The sequence below is a fragment of the Salvia miltiorrhiza genome, chromosome 3, assembly GCF_028751815.1.
Source record: "Salvia miltiorrhiza cultivar Shanhuang (shh) chromosome 3, IMPLAD_Smil_shh, whole genome shotgun sequence".
Classification (NCBI taxonomy): Eukaryota; Viridiplantae; Streptophyta; class Magnoliopsida; order Lamiales; family Lamiaceae; genus Salvia; species Salvia miltiorrhiza.
In genome coordinates this window covers 51,395,596-51,409,933 of record NC_080389.1, presented here as the reverse complement: position 1 = coordinate 51,409,933, position 14,338 = coordinate 51,395,596, and the positions used below count along the sequence as shown (strand labels likewise).

Genomic DNA, 14,338 nt, shown 5'->3' with positions numbered 1-14,338 from the left:
GCATGACCAAAAATTTTGTAGCACTTATAGTAGAACGGAAGGAGTACATTGTATAGAAGTATCATTATGAACATGACTTAGGAATCTATTTCTAATTGCTTCGAAATATTTAGAAGCTTCGTATCATGATTGAGAAATCTCTGTATAGACTAAGCTATTGCTGGCCAAATAAATTGAAACAACTAGGTTATTGACAAAATTAAGCAGTTAGCAAATAAAATTTCTATTTCTTCCAAGCATATAAATGTTCAATGCAACAGTGGTAAGAAAAAACCTAACTCAAGAAACCTCCATGTCAGTTGTCTATTCCTTTACAGAGGGAAATTAATGACATAAATCGCAAAATATAATAATCCGTCCAAGATGCAGCTTGATCGAAGGCACCCACCAGATCTTAACACCATCATACCCAAATTGGAATGGCATTGGGCAGAAGAAGATACTTGCATATGTGCAAAACTGCTGTTGCGACGAAATGAACGGACAAGAATTTAGAACACAACAGCCAGACAGCATCTAAGGAGTATATCTCTTTGTGATTGTTGCTTGGATCTCTTGTTGTGTAAGATGCATGCAACAGCGATTCAATTTCTGGTCAAATGCTGTATATGATAGTGATGTCTCTAGCCCATCCATAGCTTCAGAACTTTATCCTTGCCACCAGATGCTACTTTCTCACCATCTGGACTCCAGTCAACTGCAAACACCTGCAATAGAAAAGGGTGTTACTGTCAGCCTTCTAATACGCCAATCACGATAAAGGCTACTTAGTCAAAGATCTCCTAAAAAGGATATTAAATGCATAATAAAATGGACCAAACGAGCTTAAACACAGGGTGGCACACAAGAGAGCTTACTTCATCTGCATGTCCTGGAAGATCTTGTTTCAGCTTCTGCGTTCGAACATCCCAAACCTGTTTACAGGTTTCCATGTCAATGATCAAATGCAGAAGAACCCAATCATGGGCGGCATCAATCCCTTAGCAAGGGACTATTTATAACAAATAGAATCGAAGTAGACATGAAAACACACGCCATATCTTCTAGTACACACGCCTTTATGCAATCATTCAACACAAATAGATTGAACATACATTATCTTGCAACCCAGCACCACCACCACTTCTCTTACAAAACAAAAATTATTTCAGAGCACATTCAATTATCGAAACGGACAGTTACCTTAAGTGTCGAGTCTTTGCTTCCACTCAAAAGCAGTCTACTATCAGCTGACCAGCTGCAGGAAGACGTGCTGATTAGATCTATAGACTAGATGCATAAAAATTGTATAAGAAAATAATCCCAACCTTATTTGATAAACAGGTCCAACATGACCACGGAAGGCAGCCACGAAACTTCCAGTTACTCCATTCCATAATTTGACTGATTTATCAAAGGAGGCACTTGCAATCCATTGCCCATCAGGAGAAAAGTAAACATGATTTACAAGCTACAGGAGATCAAATTATAATAGATCGGTATGAAGGAATGTTCTAATTCAAGTAAATGACTTGCCAGTAAAAATAAACGAGTCTGTGTTGAGAATGCAAATAGTACAGCGAGATAGAGAGGGTGAACTCTAGAGAGGAGGTACAGCAGGGAGAAGTAAATAAAATGATGGATATGCATAATCATGATCAATGTGATTTACACAAACTTTAGTGAACCGGATTATGAATTAAGCACCAGTACAATTACAGCGGAATAAGAATTAAGGTAATGGGATTCGGTAAGGCGGTGCCGCGGTGGCAGAAGGCAGTAACAGGAGTACAGGACCTCTGAAGGTTTGTGTATGTTATGTAGATATATGGTGTCCATACTCATTTGCTAAGGCTGAAGCCTGAAGGTGACGGGACACATATAGAGAAGATTAAACGCAGTTTAAGCAACATTGTTGCATCCATGGTGTAAAGAGAGGTAGAGATGGAAGCCCCAGGCCCCCCAGGTTAAATATTTTCTGTGCACCAGCTTTGTTAGATTGAGCATGTTGAACACAAGGAGTTGACAGAAAGGTAACACTTCAAAAGAAGTTTGCTTTTGCGGTTTGATTAAGCTCTAGAATGCATGTAGAAGTTTTACTGCAGTCGGTAATTATATGTAAAGACCACATCAACAAATCATTTCTCATGTCATCAATGGAGATTTTCTACTTGTATGCTTCCTTTCTGGTTGTCATTTACACATTTTCTTCGTCTAATGAGTGTTCACCTATCGAACCCCACAACCCCTCATTCTCCGCATCTCATGTCTTTGAAATCAAACATGCATTAACTCTTCATTAAACTTAGTAAAAAAGAATATTAACATTTGTTTTTTTTTTTTTTTGAGGGAAGAATATTAACATTTGTTTGGAAGATATAAAGCAATTAATCTAGAAGAAATCATTTGAACTGAGATTGGTTTCATCCGAATACAGAGTTAACATTGAAAAAAAATGCACAAAGTGGAGATGATGCAAAATTGACTACCTGTTGATGACCAGTCATACGATTTTTGGGGTGTTTGCTGGCAGCAGGTTCCCATAGAAACATAGTAAAATCATCTGAACCTGACACCAATCTTTCAGGAGCACCGCCCCTCATCTTATTATACCTTTCCAAAGCAACCTGGTAAGACAATTTATGTGGACTCTGATTTCAGATACAGTAGAAAAAATAAACCCCACACATATTACACAAGGAGATGCATAATCCACAATCCCACTAACTAAGATATGCATACTTTTTAGAAATCATTTCATTATTCTGAAGGAAACCTCAGAGATATTACTTAAGTCCATTTATTAACTCACTCATTCTCACTCCCTACGAAATCTCTTTCCACTAGTTAGTAATCGCCATCCTGTTCTCTTGAAGGACATTTGACAGAACCTAAAAGGTCTAAATACTACCTTAATTCAACCTTAAGTCTTTCCAACTAAAAATCCAAAATACAAAATCATGAAAAAAATCAACATCAAGCATTCCACAAATGTAAAGAAAGTGAATAGTAGATCTAAGGTCCACAACTGTATTGAATGGTTAATTCACTTTGATGAAGCAACAAGAAACAGTGTCGACCAAAAGGAGATGCATAATCTGCAAATAGTAATGATGAAGGGGAAGAAAACTAGAAAGAGAATCGTAAAAGATCAATCAAACCACCTGCTTCATTTCCTCTGGAGATGAATACTGTTTACCAGTGTGATCAAAGGCACCAGTCCGGAGAACATACTCAGTGCTCAATGCCAATGAATTCACCCAATGCCCATGGCCCTAAATGAAAAATATGGGAAACACAAGCAACTTAAGTATAAGAAAATTTATACTGCAAAGAGTTGAAAGTAGTAACACCATTATCTCTCAAGCAACATGCCCTAAATTGAGCACACAATATAATATACCATTTTACAGGAAAACCTCTTAAAAAACTGATATTGGAAGATGACAGTTTTACACACCCTTCTATTGGCACAATGTTTTGATGCAGAATACAATCAGAACAAAGAGTAAACAGAAGCATACTAGTCCCCACAAGAAATGTAGACATATTAACCTCATTACCTAAGACAATATAATCTAACTTTCACTTCACTCAATGCAACATAAAACCTAGATTAGATGCTTTAAACAACAAAAAAAACATTAAACATATGCTACAACCTACAAATATGACAAGCAGCTCAAAGCTCCAGATCAGTGTATATGAGAAGTTGAGAAAATGAGAAGGAAAAAGAAACCACTGCTTTGCAGATGTGAAAAGGGTGCACTTATAAAAATAGGATGGGAAGCAGATGAAGAAAAATTGTTAAACCATATAGGAGAAATACCTTCAATTCTCGAATTAGCTTTCCTTGTGTAGTCTCCCATATTTTAATCGTACAATCCTGAGATCTGCAAATGTGAAGTGGAAATCAATTTCTTTTGTCATCTAGAATTCTACATTGCCTAAAATTACAGTACCTCCTCCAACCCCTACCAAGTAAACTCCCTATCAGGATAAAAGTTACTCCCTCCGTCCGCCAAGATTATGTCACAATTACTATATCGGGCGTCCGTCAAGATTATGTCACTTTCCTTTAATGGCAATGGTCCCACCATCCTCTTTAATATTTTATCCTTACTAACATTCTTTATTTACAAAAAAACCACTCAAAATTCAATCTCAACCACTCATTTCATAAAGTGGTGGGACCCTTTCTCCACTACATCAAAATCATCACCAATTTTATTAAATCTTGTGCCCAAGCAAATTGCCATAATCTTGGCGGACGGAGGGAGTATATAACTTTGCATTTGGAAGTGAAAAAACACTACCAAGTTCCTGAAAGCGTGTTCGAAATGAAACTACAGCATCAATCCACAACTTGTTGAGCCATTTTGAAATTGTGACTTGCAGAAAAATTGTTCCTTATGAAGGATCTTCCGATTGAGTAAATGGCCATTTAATCACCACACAATAGAGAGACATGATAGCCTCACCGAAGCAAATAACTATATATCCAGAATATTTGTTACCCAGGTTGCAACATATAACATAGTACAACAAGGTGCTCCCAAATTTCCAAGAAGACAATAGTTCAATCATATTATTTTACAAATTTCTGTTTTGCAGGTGTAGATTCACATTAAAATGAATAACATACCCAGTATAAATGAATCCATCGCCTCCCCATTTTACGCAGGTTATGGCCAGTGTATGTCCAGTAAGGCATATTATACATTTTTTTAAAGCAATATCCCATATTCTTGCATCACCATCTTTACTTGCACTGACGAAGCGGCGGCATGGAGCACTAAGATGAACTGGCTCCCATGAAATTCCAGTTATCCATTTCTTGTGCCCCTGAGAGTTGATCAATGTCATTTAAGTCCATCTTAAATTTTTCCAAGAAAAAGCAATAACATGATGTGTGTTGATGTCTAATGTCTTTTTGGTATATATAACCAGAAAAAGATCTGCAATATGTCCAGTCAGTCCCATGAAAACAACAACAGGCAACAGCATTGTGGTAAAGCTAACCATCAAGTATAGAGTCTGCAGTTCTGTTTGCTACCAAACTTTGGAAAGCAAAAATGTGAACATTCGTAGTCGAGAGATTCCAAAAATAACTAATGGTGATGTTAAAAGATGATATGTATCATATATATCAATGATATTATGAGATGACTATATAGGATGGGAAGACACAATGTTGGGTATGCATGTATTATCTTTCATCAAAATTATATTGTCATATCTTGAGACTGCCACTAGCTTATATCCTTCATAATATATACTTAGACACAGACCTTGCATATATATGTTAGTGCTTGTTTTGAAATGTATTTTCATATGCTATTTTCCTATCGAGCATCTGCAAAGATCAAAACAGATCACAATCTGTGCAGTCAACATGCTCTACGATACGCTCGACTCTAAGACGGCATACAGAATGAATTAAGGCAATACTTTCCTGAGGTAATACATAAACATAATCAGATCAACAAGGAAGAAACTCAATCAAAATAGAAACTAGTTGTTACACTTACCATAAGTGGATTGCCCAATGATTTGCCAGTCTGTGGGTCCCAGCATATCAGTTCTCCAGCCTTGCTTCCACTAACAAGATGCTTACCATCTGGAGACCATGCAATACAAAGAACCCAGTTCCTGTGTCCTGAAGGGGGGAGAAAAAGAGAGTACTATGACCATAATATGTCACTACTTAACTATAGCAAAAGAACAAATGAAAATATTAATTGACATTAGAGGCACAAAAAAATGGTAATGACAAACAAGAGAATGAAAAAGAGATAAATGTTAAAGAAAGCGTACGAGTTATAGTAAACCTCATTCAGCCATCAGAAATATGCTGCTCAAATATTCAAAAGAAAATTTCTAACCTTTACATGTAAATAATGGTGTCTGTGTATTCAAATCCCACAAACGAACAGTTGTATCACCTGATCCACTAGCCAACTGGCGTCCATCAGGACTAAAGGCAACAGAAAGCACAGCTTCAGTATGACCTACAATAAATGAACCAGCCAAAAAAATTGCTTTCTAACTCAAACATCAATTTAAAGATCTATCACATTCACAGCAAACTCCATTCCAATCAAGTGGAGAGAAAATAAAAAAGCTAAGCTACTTGAGGTTAAGTACTGCAGAGAAGATATTCAATTATAAGAGAGCAAAACCAATCTAAATAAATCCAACAGTCAGCAAACTGAACAGTTTTGAAATTATATTCATTCAACAACCATAAATTTTATGTCAAAAGTCTCCCGAGGCATGCGTCTTTGCTTATAGGCCAAGAAAAATCAGAAGAGAATGGTGTCAAACCCACTAAAATACACTCCCTCCGTCCCATTTGACTTGGCATGTATTCCACTTTGGGGTGTCCCATTTGACTTGGCCTATTTACTTTTTGGGTGATCACTTTACATTACAATCTAACTCTCCTAAATAATGCGTTAGGAAATAACACATGCAATCACAAAAACGAAAAGAACATGAGAATTGGTTACCCAATTAATCTCTATGAGACTATGTCAGGAGGCGATGCCAAGCAAGACATTTTTTCACTATAAATTTCGGATACCAAATACAATGGGAGAACAACTATTTATAAGCAATTAATTGTGTCCTAAAACCTATGTCCATAAGAAATCTACTTGGGCCAAAAAAAAAGGACTGTATAGACGGGCTCTAGTGTTCAGTGTCTTCAGGCTCCATACTCCAACATATTGTGCTGAAAAGAAATAGGCCAAGCCAGTTGGACAGAGGGAGTATCATATTTATGTACATATCAAACACAAGAATTTAAAACAGCTGAACAGGTAAATGTCTTCAAGCACTTTGGCAGAGGGGTTCCTTAGCCAGTTAAACAATCCTAGGGAATGTGAGATTTAGGAGAATTCATTATATTTGCATTGAAAAATGAGACTACTTAATTAGTTCTCCTATAATATAAGCCACTAATGTTGGCTAAAGTTAATGAGTTTACAGTTGTGAGTCTTGTGATGGCTACCCACTTATTTCGGTTTCCTCTACAGAACCATCATGCATCAATAAAACCCAAACACATATCAAAACCAATACAGAATCAGTATGGAGAAACTCTATGGAAGAAAGTATTATCCATTTCTAATACCTAGTCACGATATTGCAAAAGAGTAGTATATTCAAGAAACTCTAAGAAGTGCTTCGGAAAATTCTAGAGGTATAGGAAAGTAAAATAGAGTGTAGAATGAGCTAAGTGGTGATCAGGGGTATGATTACAACCCAAGTATACTATTTTTCCATAAATCCTAACCATGCCATTCACAAGCATGCAAATATGAATGAAACAAAATGCACTGCTAATTGGCATGAGCACATGAAGGGAATAAAACAAATTTCTTACCAGCAATAGTTGAAGAACATCGAGTCACTGGACGTATTCTAAATACTGCCTGGGGCTGGTAAACTATTGTAATGACCTTCTCCACGGACACTGCATCATTACATACATAAAATCTCAGCAATTTGTGTTCGGTATATAAAAAGAAAGATAAGGAGCAATAAACTGATTAACAGAATTTGCAAATTGCCTTTATTCTTCTGAAGGTATGACCCAAGCTGCACCGCAAGCTCATGGTCCGACACATAAAATGCATAAGGCAATTTTTCCTCCTGAGATAACCAAACATATTCCTCGTTAAATTGGATTGTATTAGTTATAAATGAACACTAACACTGAACCACCTAAAACAATTAAGAAGAAGCAAATTTAACTCAATCAGAAGATCACCAGCTTCCCACAGCCCCAGTCTACTTCTCACTAAGCCCGTTCACCATATTCATAAGATTCCAAAACAAAATCGAAAGTTTCTGCCAATAGATTCAGTTTGAGAATTAAAAGATGAAAAAAATTACGTTGTTGAGAAGCTGATTAACGAGCTGCTGGAGTTCCTTAGGGCCAGCGGTTTCCGGCAGGAATATTGGCGATCCGAGCGGCGTGCCTTCCGTGTCCGTGAGCTGACATATGACGCGGTGGCTCTGCTCTCTCTCTTCCGCCATGCCTACCTCTGCTGCTGCGACTGCTTCAACTTCCATCTTCTCTTTTTCTTTCTTTCCTTGTTTTTTTTCTCTGTTTTTCTGTTTTAGAACCTTTTCTTTTATCTGTTTGTGTTGTGATGAAAGAACTGGGTTTTTCTTGAGTGTCTTGCTACTTGCTAGGGTTTAGAGTCTGGAATTTTCAGTACTCGGGCCGGGTTCTTATTTTAGGATCATTGTCCAAATAGTCGAGTATAATACTTTCTCCAATGAAAGGCTCTATAACATAGAGCCCATTTTTCAATGCATTGTTGCTATAATCATCATTCTTATTTCATTCCATTTTTAGTATTCAATTTTAGAATTTAATATTTTATTAAAATTAAATTTCAATATTACATTAGTTAAAATAAAGGGGTTAATGCCACTAAATCCCCTAACTATTTTCATTTTCGTTTTTTGCATCAAATTCAGAAAATTTGCCACAGTATACCCCAACTAAGCCTTAAATCGTTTTTTGCACTCTATATATTTTTTCGGCAAAATTGAAGCTGACTTAGCAGCCGAACTTATCTACGTGCTATGGAATTCCGATCAAAGCGACGTCGTTTTGCCTCGCGTTTCTTTGAAATTATTAGTCACAAAACGACGTCGTTTTGCTGAATTAGGGTTCTGGGGTTGGATTGGGGAATAGAGAGAGAGATGAGATGGTCTGTGAGAGGGGAACGAGGGCGGCGACTTTTTGGCCAGCGGGCAGCGACTTCGCCAGCGGAGCTTGAGAGAGAGGTGGCGGCGGCGCACGATGATGTGGGGTTAGATTGGGGAATGGTCACTACTACAAAAACGCTCATACATAACGGATTTTATCCGTTATGTATGACCCAAAAAAACCGATAAGTATAGTGGTGATATCTATGATATGGTCATACATAACGGTTTTATAACCGTTATGTATAGTAGTATAGATAACGGTATGATGCGCTCATACATAACGGTACATAACCGTTATCTTTAACAATTATACATAACGGTTCCTACCGTTATGTATTAGAATTTTTAAATTATTTTTTTCATCATAGTTAACGATTTTTTGCACTTTTTATAACGGTTTTTACCGTTATCTTTGATAGAAATACATAACGGTTTTTTGCACTTTTTATAACAGTTTTTTGCATTTTTTATAATTGTAATATATTTTTTTCATTTTTCCTGTTATTTATCTCAAAAATTAAAGAAATAATTATAAAACAACAAAATGACATTGCTATCGATAACATATATTGTATAACATCCAAAATATTCATACATTGTCATCCAAATATTCATAAATATCACATACATTTATGTCTAACAATTCTCCCACCATATAAGCACTAGGTTCTTCATATCGCCCAATTTTATACTAACTACACCACCAGGGACAAGAATAGCACCATCTTCTCCATGGAATTAATATAGTTTGCTTCTTCTTATTGAAGTAGTCCCAGAGGCATACCTGTATAAATTTCAGAAGAAAAAATCATGATTTTTTACCAACTATACATCCACACATAATGAAACACTTTATTAGGCATTATGGCTGAATCAACTCTACAGTCCAAAATGAAAATCATCACTTAATTACACCAGATGATACATATAGAATGTATATGGTTTATTTCATTATCAATATATAAAGTATTCATCCAAGAGCTAAGCTTATTTTAAAGAGCTTATAAAGTTGTCAAAGTGTTTGGATAATTGAACTTATAAAGAGAGATTTTTTTGGTTAGAAAGAGATGAACTTTGCAAACCAACAGCACCAACAAGATAGCTGAATAACAGAAAAAGAAGTCCTTTTTATTCATAATCTGTTCTAAGAAACACCACATCTTACAAAGAAACAACAGTGGCATACAAATCGAACAATAAAAAAGTTAGAAGAGATAAACTGAAACTTCATTAAATGCATCGCCCTGGTCAAGTATACCAACTAATTCCACATCGCCCAATCAACAATTCATCCTGAGTTTAAAAGATCTAATATAGCAACTTCATTTCACTTCAATCAAGCTATGGTGGAAATAAAAAGCTTTACTTCATCATAAATTTTCAGAAAAGAAGAAAATTATAAGAACTACATGGTATAAATCCCAATGTTACGAGCTACAGGTACCATCATATCCTCTATGAGATACCCTCATGCTGATTAAGGGCATATTCTAAACTTGCAATACTTAAAAAATCCTTAGATGGCTCTGCATTTTAGTCATCTACTGCATAATCCTAAGAGAGTCATCGTATCTTCACCGTCTACAGCCCACAACCTAGAAAAGGGTAAAGTTTCCAAGAACTCACAGCCACCAATCGAATTTCAAGGAATAAAGTGCAATTTTTCAATACTTTTAAAAAACTTTACCAAACCCTCCAAATGCACAATAAATTTCATGGTTTAAGTTGTTTATAAGCTCAGCCAAACACCCTCCAAATGCACAATAAATTTCATGGTTTATTGCAATATGAATATATAAAGTATTCATCCAAATGCACAATAAACTTACACAATTGAGCAGCCAGTAGTGTTTCGCTTCTTCTGCGATGCCACTTCCTTTCTCCGTGGAGGTTGAAGCACAACCTTGATTGCAGTATCAAAAACACCTTTCACATTCTGCCAAACAACCAACCAAATTAGCATATAATCAATTGAATTAATTCAAGTTGTTGTTGAATACAACCTGTTGAGTCTTGGAGCTGCATTCTATGTAAGCTGCTGCACCAATCTGTTTCCTCAGCTCCTCGCCCAACACAAGTTGAGCCCGCCTTTGTCAACACAATCAAATACCAAATCCAACAATACAAAAAAGAAAGATGTACACACTTGGGCTGTGGTGATGATGTTAGATCCTCCTATATGATCAGCAAGATAACCCCTGTCGTCCCGGAGATCTACACAGTGAAAACGTGTAACCAATGTGAGCCTATTATATCACATATGTCTCCTTTTATACATTCAACCAACTTACAAACTTCAGCCTGATGCCAACTATCCTTTCTTTGATGCATGGGCTGAAAACATGAAGCTAAATAAGCATATTTAACTATGAAAGAGAGATTATGTTAATACACAAGAGCATCTGCCAATTAGTTAACTGTATTAATACAAGTACTATCTGGGTAAGTCAAAGGCCTATCTTCAAAAACAATATTAACAATACCTGCACTGCAGTAAATTTACAATGTATACATCAATAGTCACCTGCTTCAAAAACAAGAATATACGAAGCATGTACATTTCTTTACCATCTCAGACGTCCACTTACCATCTCTACCAAGGCGTATTTATTTTCCAAAGCGAATACAAATACAAAATTACAAATACGATAGTAGAACAAAACTAGCACCAATGATGGTTGGAAAGCTCCGTTAGAAGAACTCCGGTTGGAGGGATATGATAATGTCAAGAAGGAAAGTTTACGATAGTTTGTCAGGCATAAAAAGAATATTAATAATGTCATCACATACTCTAAGGGACTGCTCTTAGCTTTTAATCAAATTCTAGTATCAGATAATTGATTGATGAAATTCATGTTCCTGATAAACTAACACGAGAATAGATAGTATCTATATTTCTTCTTATATTTAAATGAATGACAATATATCTTAATCTAACATTTAGATTGAAACTAACTTGCGAATCATGCTGATTATAACCACTAAACTGGGGACCAAAACGGGCAAGTTTCCCCTAAAATACACGAGGTGCAACTGGAGTTCGACCAGAAGACCAGAGTTTCCTCAACAATTCACCAAATGCGAGTGCAAGCTCTCCCTGCAAGATGAGAATAGTCTGAACACTTGCTGAAGAAAACTGAATCTTGATAGCAAAAAACACACACAAACAGAAGAAGTAGTAGAACACCATATGAAATTATTCACATCAATTCCCAACATGGCATCAGCAACGAGAAATTTTTCCGAAATTTAGAGATTAAATTAAACAATAGATAAGTGGTGATGGTTCAGAAGATAATAGCTCATCAAAACATCATTTGAGTTAAAAAGCTAAGCATTTTTCACAACATTTAACAATAAAAAATAGTAAAACTAAAAATTAAAAATAAAATTAGTGAAAACCAAATCTGAAATTAAAGAGAATGAGGGGAGAGAGAGGAGAGCAGAGGCGGCGACGACCGTCAGCGCTGCATGCGCCGCCGCGGCCGCCGCGAACAGGAAAGATGGAGATCGAGATGGAGAACTGAGAGAAGAAGAGAGAAATAGATCTTGAGAGAGAGAGAGAGAGAAAAAAAAAAGGTGTTACCTGAGGCAGGGAGCAGCTGTGCGAGGCGGCGGTGGTAGTGGCGGGATTCGCCGGAGGGGCGAAATTCAGAGAGGAAAGAGAGGCTGAAAACCCTAGAAATTGAGGATTTTGTTCTTGGGGAAAAAATAGGGCACAAAAGGGAAGGAGAGGAGGAGGAAGAACAGGGGCCGACCTCTTCGCGCCAGAGGGAGGCTGCAATTCAGGGCGGCCGCTCACCGGAGTCGACAGAGAATGGCGAGAGAGAGGGGTACCGTTTCAAACTTTAGAGAAGAAGGAGACTATGGGTTCACTAGTGTGTATTAGGAAATTAGGATTTTAATTTTTTATAATATTATTAAAGTTAAAAATAAATATAAAAAATAATACATAAAGAGAATGGCGAGAGAGAGGGGTACCGTTTCAAACTTTAGAGAAGAAGGAGACTATGGGTTCACTAGTGTGTATTAGGAAATTAGGATTTTAATTTTTTATAATATTATTAAAGTTAAAAATAAATATAAAAAATAATACATAACGGTCTTGAGACGCTCATATATAACGGTTAAAACAACCGTTATAAAAAGATGCTCATAGATAACGGTCGGCTTAACGATTTTGTAGTACCGTTATGTATGTAACTAATAGATAACGCACAAACATAACGGTTTAACTCAAACCGATATCTAAGTGTATGGACAACACTACATAGATAACGGTTTTTTGTAAAAACCGTTATCTATTCCAAAAATGCGCTCATACATAACGGTTTTTTAAAAAAACCGTTATGTATGAAGTGTTATGTATGTGCATTTTTGTAGTAGTGGGTTACGCGGATGGGAGTTTTGAGAGCAGAGAGAGGGGGCGGCGTCTCCACCCTCGCCGCGTGGGATGGCGTCAACCCAGATCGGAGGGAGGAGGAGGCGTTCTCGCCGTCTCCAAGGAAGGAGGTAGCACAATGGTGTGAGAGAGAGGTGTGAGTTCAGTTTTGTGTGTTGGTGGCGCGGAGCCCCTGAGAACAGAGAGAGAGATGAGATGGTCTGTGAGAGGGGAACGAGGGTGGTGGCCTCCCGGTCGGCGGGCAGCGACTTCGCCGGCGGAGCTTGAGAGAGAGGTGGGCGGAGCTTGAAAACGACGTCTTTTCACATTAAATAAATAAATAAAAAAAATCTATGTAATGGACACGAAAATCAATTTAATCCATATCATTTAAAATATCGACACGTAGATATAGTTAGTTCGCCGAAATACTTCGCCAGATACAAAAACCGTTTAATAGCTTAGTTGGGGTATATTGTGGCAAATTTTCTGAATTTGATGCAAAACGCGAAAATGAAAATGGTTAGGGGATTTAGCGACATTAACCCCTAAAATAAATTTGAAATAAAATATAATAATTAAAATTAAATTACAATAATATTTTTATGGCTTAATCAGACCATAACGAAATCAATTGTGCTTCTTCAAATCTGAGGTGAGGCGACCGTGAAGGTCGTGGTCTCGCATGGAGGATTGTCGAGCTAAATACGCTCAAAATTTCGGCAGAGCTCCAATGCGAGGATGAGATGCAGCTGAGCTACTTGAAGCTTTGCCTGTGACCTCTTATTCCCATCCGATGCGTGGCTGCCTTCGTGTTCGATGATCATGTTGTGCAAAATTATGCACGTAAACACGATGTCACTAAACTGCTCATTCTTCCAAATACGAGTTGGTCATTTAACGATGGCCCAACGAGCTTGAAGGACACTAAAAGCTCATTCGATGTCCTTTCAAGCCGCTTTCTGCATCGATTTGAATCTCCTGCTCTTCTCATCTGACGAAAAGGGAGGACTCTTCACGAAAGTGAGCCAATTAGGGTAGATGCCGTCGATCAAGTAATACCTCATCGTGTAGTAGGAGTTGTTGACTTGATATGAGATCGGTGGAACTCTTCCTTCCAGTCGTTCATTAAACAACGACGATGCGTTGAGCATTGTCACATCCAATAAATTCTAGATTTCATATGTATATGTACGTCCTATATATGCATTTGATAGGTCTTTCATGAACCATTTATACACACAT

The 14,338-nt window shown here is 37.1% G+C and overlaps 1 protein-coding gene and 1 long non-coding RNA gene across 3 annotated transcripts; both read right to left on the bottom strand.

Annotated features, from left to right (window-relative positions):
- Nucleotides 1–207: 207 nt before the first annotated feature.
- On the bottom strand, nucleotides 208–8,217 carry LOC131014209 (notchless protein homolog). Its single transcript, XM_057942100.1, has 13 exons — nucleotides 7,882–8,217; nucleotides 7,557–7,638; nucleotides 7,370–7,459; nucleotides 5,865–5,990; nucleotides 5,511–5,638; nucleotides 4,625–4,824; nucleotides 3,809–3,872; nucleotides 3,144–3,254; nucleotides 2,469–2,606; nucleotides 1,308–1,450; nucleotides 1,183–1,237; nucleotides 858–914; nucleotides 208–707 (listed from the first exon to the last, which is right to left on the bottom strand). The coding sequence occupies exons 1-13, from the start codon at nucleotides 8,059–8,061 to the stop codon at nucleotides 624–626; spliced, it is 1,458 nt and encodes a 485-aa protein (XP_057798083.1). The 5' UTR covers nucleotides 8,062–8,217; the 3' UTR covers nucleotides 208–623.
- Nucleotides 8,218–9,286: 1,069 nt separating this feature from the next.
- LOC131014208 (uncharacterized) lies at nucleotides 9,287–12,580 on the bottom strand. 2 transcript variants are annotated; one of them, XR_009098107.1, is made up of 6 exons: nucleotides 12,299–12,580; nucleotides 11,669–11,809; nucleotides 11,004–11,046; nucleotides 10,716–10,926; nucleotides 10,542–10,648; nucleotides 9,287–9,496 (listed from the first exon to the last, which is right to left on the bottom strand). It is a non-coding gene; the product is annotated as an uncharacterized LOC131014208 (long non-coding RNA). The 2 variants fall into 2 exon arrangements; XR_009098108.1 differs by lacking the exon at nucleotides 11,004–11,046.
- Nucleotides 12,581–14,338: the final 1,758 nt, after the last annotated feature.